Here is a 5,715-nt window from a genome sequence, read left to right on the forward strand (position 1 = left end):
ACGAAGTCAAAACGACGGGGAAAGTTTTTTTCTTCATTTTTAAAGGCGATGCGGACTTTATTCCTCGCGAGCACTTTGGGGAGAAGGATAATTCGATTCGAAAGGTACGGTCGTCTCGAATGCGCGCCCGGAACGGTTTCTCTCCGTTCGACGAAGTCGAAGTGGCTTATCGCGGATGACTGCTGAAGAAGCCAAAGCGAAGACAAGATGTTTTCCATTTAAATTTCCAGCTCTCGGACCTAAAAAAAATGTGAGAATAAATTGGAGAGGAAACAGGTGGCCCTTTCGAACACGGACGCGTAAATCTGCTCCGAGAGGTAAACAGGAAGATCGCAGCGCACGAGTCTATGGAGGCTGAAGGGAGGAAGAGTTCAGAAAAGGTGGCACGCGGAGATTGCGAAGAGCTTAGAAAGCTGTACAGTCGACTTTCAGCCATTTTCCTTCGCCGTGAAAAATGGGGAAAAATAAATGTGTAGATTTCGTGCTCCGAGAACGAACGGTGTGACTGATGCACATCGCGCGCTCGGCTGAGCGGAGTTTTTTTTTTTTTTTTTTTCAGACGCAATTTGTCAGCGCCATCTTGGACGTTAAACATTGCATACGCAACTGACGCCCCCTCAGAGTGACCCGGTCTTCTCGTTATGAACGATTTTGAAAATCCAAGTTGATGCACACGGCACTGACGTGCAATTCAGAGTTATGTGGATAGTTTCAGTGTACTTAGTAAACAGTAATAACTTAAGGGCGTTTCAGCACTGAATGGTTGAAATTCGAATGCAGGCCAAATATTCGATAATTGTGGCCACCGAACGCTGATTCGACATCGAATGCTTTCTACTATATAAAGAAACCAAATATGCGAGATTTGCATGTATTCCGTTAGTTAAGGAGATTAATCTAGCTCACGCACAACGATGGGCAAGTCTAATAGAGATAGTAATTATATGTCCGGGGCAAAGGGGAACTTTGTAGACTGCTTTCCATTACCTGCACCAGCATGCAAACAGGAGCAATTAATAAGGAAGCAGCAGGTTGCCAGCTACATACACATCGCGGTGTTCACTGACGTCGTGCGATGTGACACTGCATGCTCACATCCTCCTAAATAGATAATAAAAATTCTAGGGACTTACGCGCCAAAACCATGATATGACTATGAGGCACGCCGTAGTTTAAGAGATTAATTTTGCCCACCTCATATTCCCTTGTAGTTCACCTAAGTTAAGTACATGGTTGATTTTGCTTTTTGCCTTGATAGATTAGCAGCGTGACACTTCAGCCGTTAAGCAACCACGGCAGGTGTAAAACGCGATGAAGTCGGCTTAACAATAAATAGCAACAAATTCTTACATAGGCGGCCGATCCTTATTAAATGAGTGGTAATTACTGAGAAGACGTTACTTAAGCTCCGTGCAACGACTCAGGAACGAGTGCCCCTCTGCGCAACCGGAGCTATCTTTCAGCAGAAGGATTAGAAACGCTTCTAACGCTTAGCTTTGTGTCTCCACCGGGGCTGCATTGCACTAATGTGCTCTTTCTTAAGGCTAAAGCACTAAGTGGCCATGTTAGAGCTCTCCTTTGTGACATTTGCGTAAGACATTGCGAGACTTTCGTGAGCCCCCCCCTCTCTAAAAGCCCACGTGACCTTTTCCGAGTTATAGATGACGTCAGCACGTGGAGTGACAATGACATCAAAAAAAGCCAACATTTTTTAAATCATCATGACGTTGTCGTGACGTGAATGGACATGGTGACATGAATTGAATACGTTGATCGGTCAAATGCAGGCCTGTCTCGGAGGCAGTCCAACACCTGAGAAGGCGCAGAAAGCTTCAGTGGTGTGTGTGTGTGGGGGGGGGGGGGGGGGTAGGAGACGGAATCGACTGAGGACGTCACGGTAATTTAATGCGTCTCTCTGACATTGCGGATTTTTACGACTTGCAGGACGTCTAGTATTCTATCGTATGATTGAATGCATTACCAAGCGTGCAGCAGGCTTTTGCCTTCAAATGAAGGCAAAAGAAGTCATACTAGTGTAAACCGCGGACGTGTAACCTCAATCAGTGTCCGGTTTTTGTGCTGTTTCAGCACGTCTTCGTACTCACGCGTCCGGCTAAGGACCATGCTAAAGGTCATGAACTCGTCATTACGTTTCCTTATTCATCTTAGCGTACTTAAGAACTCGAAGACAAGTTATTGTTTCTCGTTTCTGCCAACTGCTGCCCGCGCCTGCTCACACTCGCCAACAACAACTCGTACAGCGTCTGTGTTCTGTGTACCCTTAGTCACCGTCCCACTTTCGCGCTACACGCACGCACGCACGCACGCACGCACGCACGCACGCACGCACACACACACACACACACACACACACACACACACACACACACACACACACACACACACACACACACACACACACACACACACACACACACACGCACGCACGCACGCACGCACGCGCGCGCACACACACACACATAATTGTGAGGAAGGCGATTCAAGAAATACGTGATGTAGTCCTTAAAGGCACTTAGTCGGGAGACACTCATGCACCTACAGCTTGGCGTAAGGCAAGCAAATGAGTAGCGAGCCTACATGAACCTCTTTTTATGTAGGGTCCCTACAAACGAGTAACTAGCATCACATCCGTGCTCATTAACATCATCATTCGCCAGCACCGCACCGCGCCTCTCGTGCAGCCAATGCTGCCCATCTTGAGGCTCAAGCCAGAGAGGACGCCCATGATCTCATCTGGGCTGGACGCCGCAGCCACCAAGGACAAAAAAACAAAAATCTGAAATACGCAACGACCTTCAGAAAGCTGAAACAGGGACAGCCATAGATAATACAGTGTGTTCAGATGCGCCATCACCGGACAGACGCGTGTCTGAGATGAAGCAGGCTTCAAGCACTGCGTCTCTTATGGTAACACAATTAGAAACTAAAGGTTTATCAATATTGGCATATATGCTTTATCATATTTCTCGTCACTGGTCGATATACAGGATGGCGTGGGTCTTGTTCGTCGGCAGGTTCGGTATCGCTGCTTGTGCGAAAGTCCCGGAGAACATGATCTGGTACCAACACAGGCAGGTCACTACGCTGGCGGCGAGATTTAGCACAGAAGGGATCACCTGCATTAAGAAATCGCAGCTGTCAACAAACTAGGCGGTGGGGGAAGGGGTACATGCTCGTGCTATTGCTATTGTAAGCAAGCTCACAGACCGCACTTTCATGCAAAAGTACAAAACAAAGTTAGCGTGGTTGCTGACCTCTCAACGATCGAGACCCAACTTATTAATGGTTCACGAAAATGCGATGTCATACTTGGTTGCAAGTGTTCCACGGTGGCGGACTACAGCTACGCTGAGGAAGGTACAGACGAAAGGAACATGCGTTCGAGAGTGCTCTGATGGTTAGATGTTTTGCACGATGGTTGTAACATAAGGCTCCTGGGCTCGAGTAAGGTTGGGGTTTAAACCGACCCGTAGACAGTTTTCATTATCACGAAAATGACCTAAACAATCCGAGACACTCCATACCAAGTAAGGCCTAAATGAGCCAAGGGCTGCATAAGATCGGAAAATAGTTTGACCATCTCGCGCCTAGCCTTCCGCGCAGGGACCGGACCCGCGTTCTCGAGCTGCTCGAGAGAGAAATGTTTTCATGTCCTTTTTCATGATTTCACATCGCACTGCAAAGGAAAAGAACCATTATAAGACAGTATTAGTCGCAACAAAAAGACGAATACGTGCAGCTCTAGAAAAAATTATTGCTGACTGCCAGCGCGATTAGATGCTTTCCCGGCACGATCCAAGTGGATAAACGCAGATCTCGAATTGTTTGCTTTTGGTTACTATTGTGCCCATGTGAATGTCAGACTTTGCATATGGCCGCCAATGGAATTCGGATCTAGTTTAGCAATGCCTGTTGGGAAAATTGTGTCTGCCTGTAATGTTGGGGCGGCCCCTTTCGGAAAATCAGAACGACTATTAGTAGGAAGTAGTCCGTGCGATGCGTGCCAGTGTTTATGTACTACTGTAGCGAAAATGAGTCCGCGAAATCTTGTCTCAGCATGTAGGTACTTTGCTCTGTGCAAGACACGCGTGCGTGGTATGCTTAGAGACGTATGCGAAAGCCGTTCGGAAAGAGCACAGACCATGTCCGTGAACAGCAGGTCGGAATAGTGGTAGACCATGAGGTTGGCCGCAGACGCGCTGGGCAGCACGAATGACAAGCAGGAAGCTGTGGACACTGGCCAGGCGTAGTACATCGGTGACACGTGGTCCATGTAAGCCTGCAATAGCGCCCAACGACCATCGTCTGCATGAAACAATTCTGACGAACAAGCAAAAACACACGGCAACGAGGTAAAGTATTCGTTGTTGACAGTTGGAGTTACGGAATCATTAGCCGCCGCGGTGGTGCAGTGGATACGGTGCTCGGCTGCTGACCGAAAGGTCGCGGGTTCGATCCCGGCGGTCGCATACTTGGATTCAGGTGCACGTTAAAGAACCTCAGGTGGTCTAAATATCCGGAGCTCTGAACTACGGCGTGCCTCATAGTCATATCGTGGCTTTCGCACTTATTAGTACTAATTATGGAATCATTTGGTAGTACTACAGGTAGCGCTGTTGCTTCGGAGGAAAAGGAGGTGCCAGCTCCTCTGAACATTACTAGCAGCAAGAAAGTGACATGCATCACCGTGTTCGACGAATTGACAAAGATATAAAGTTAAAGAATCGTCAGCTTGCGTTGCGCACACATTTTAAACACATTATGAGGCTACACCCTGTCTAACAACAGCCGTCCCTGACAAATATTTCGTGTGCTTCCTTCCTATAACACCTTGCGCTCTCTGTCTTTCTGTTGGAAACGCTATTTGAATATAATACACGCATGCTATTAGTGATACGACAACACTGTGAGCGAAGTGCTCACAAACAGGAATTTCGAGCAAGATAGACTGCAGTTATTGCTGAGGTACAAAATAACACTAAGAGGTTATAAATAAACCCCGGTAAGGACGTCCGAAAAAGTGCGTTAAATAACCTCGAGTCAATCTGGAGAATTCCGTTAAGCTACACGTCATAACCAGGCCGTAATTTCGGCAAGATAACTTCCATAACTTGAATACATTCAACCTCCTCACCCTCACGTAAGTGGTCCTTATTGAGATAACTTAAGTTTAGAAGATTCGACTGCTTGAACGTGATTGTGCTCTCAGCCCCTGACTTAAAGGTCAGTGAAAAAACAAACAAAAAAAAACACGCGAACCATTTCGAACAGCCGGTGCATGCGGACCTCGTCCATGTGACCGGGCGCCATCTGGGCAAGGACAGCCGCCCCCACGGTCAGCAGGGTCTGGTACATGAATGGGCTGCGACCTCGCCGTCCCCACTCCAAGAGGGAATCGACGAGTCCACATTTCTACGTCAAAAACACCGCCTGAGATTCATAGAGACGCTTTGTGACATGCGAACAATGGTTAAAATACCGTGTGGCCACCTACATTGCTGTCTGATCTGAATGAGAATAAGAATAGAAAATGCACAGACTGTCAGATGCAGCTTAGGTGGCGAGCGTTCCTTCGGGAGGGGGAGGGGGGAGGTGGCAGGGAACTTATGTGTTCTGTTTTGACTTTGTTTTTGTGGGAGGGGTCAGACGAAAATTTCGCACGCTGGCGCCACCCCTCTTTATGGCCCCTTTCAT

General features: G+C 47.7%; 1 protein-coding gene across 2 annotated transcripts in view; it reads right to left on the minus strand.

The window, feature by feature from the left end:
• The window catches only part of LOC125758078 (uncharacterized), a 21,792-nt gene extending 16,368 nt beyond the window's left edge, over window positions 1-5,424 (minus strand). Inside the window, exons 1-3 of one of the 2 annotated variants that reach the window (XM_049414836.1) lie at window positions 5,281-5,424; window positions 4,163-4,300; window positions 2,968-3,137 (exon numbers count right to left, since the gene is read on the minus strand). In XM_049414836.1, the coding sequence (XP_049270793.1) occupies window positions 2,991-3,137; window positions 4,163-4,300; window positions 5,281-5,376 (381 nt within the window). In that variant the 5' untranslated portion in view covers window positions 5,377-5,424 and the 3' untranslated portion in view covers window positions 2,968-2,990. Of the gene's footprint in view, window positions 1-2,967; window positions 3,138-4,162; window positions 4,301-5,280 lie in introns of those variants that run through there. The other variant, XM_049414835.1, reaches the window with a different exon arrangement.
• Between the last annotated feature and the right edge of the window lie 291 nt (window positions 5,425-5,715).

Source organism: Rhipicephalus sanguineus, chromosome 4 (assembly GCF_013339695.2).
Source record: "Rhipicephalus sanguineus isolate Rsan-2018 chromosome 4, BIME_Rsan_1.4, whole genome shotgun sequence".
Taxonomy (NCBI): domain Eukaryota; kingdom Metazoa; phylum Arthropoda; class Arachnida; order Ixodida; family Ixodidae; genus Rhipicephalus; species Rhipicephalus sanguineus.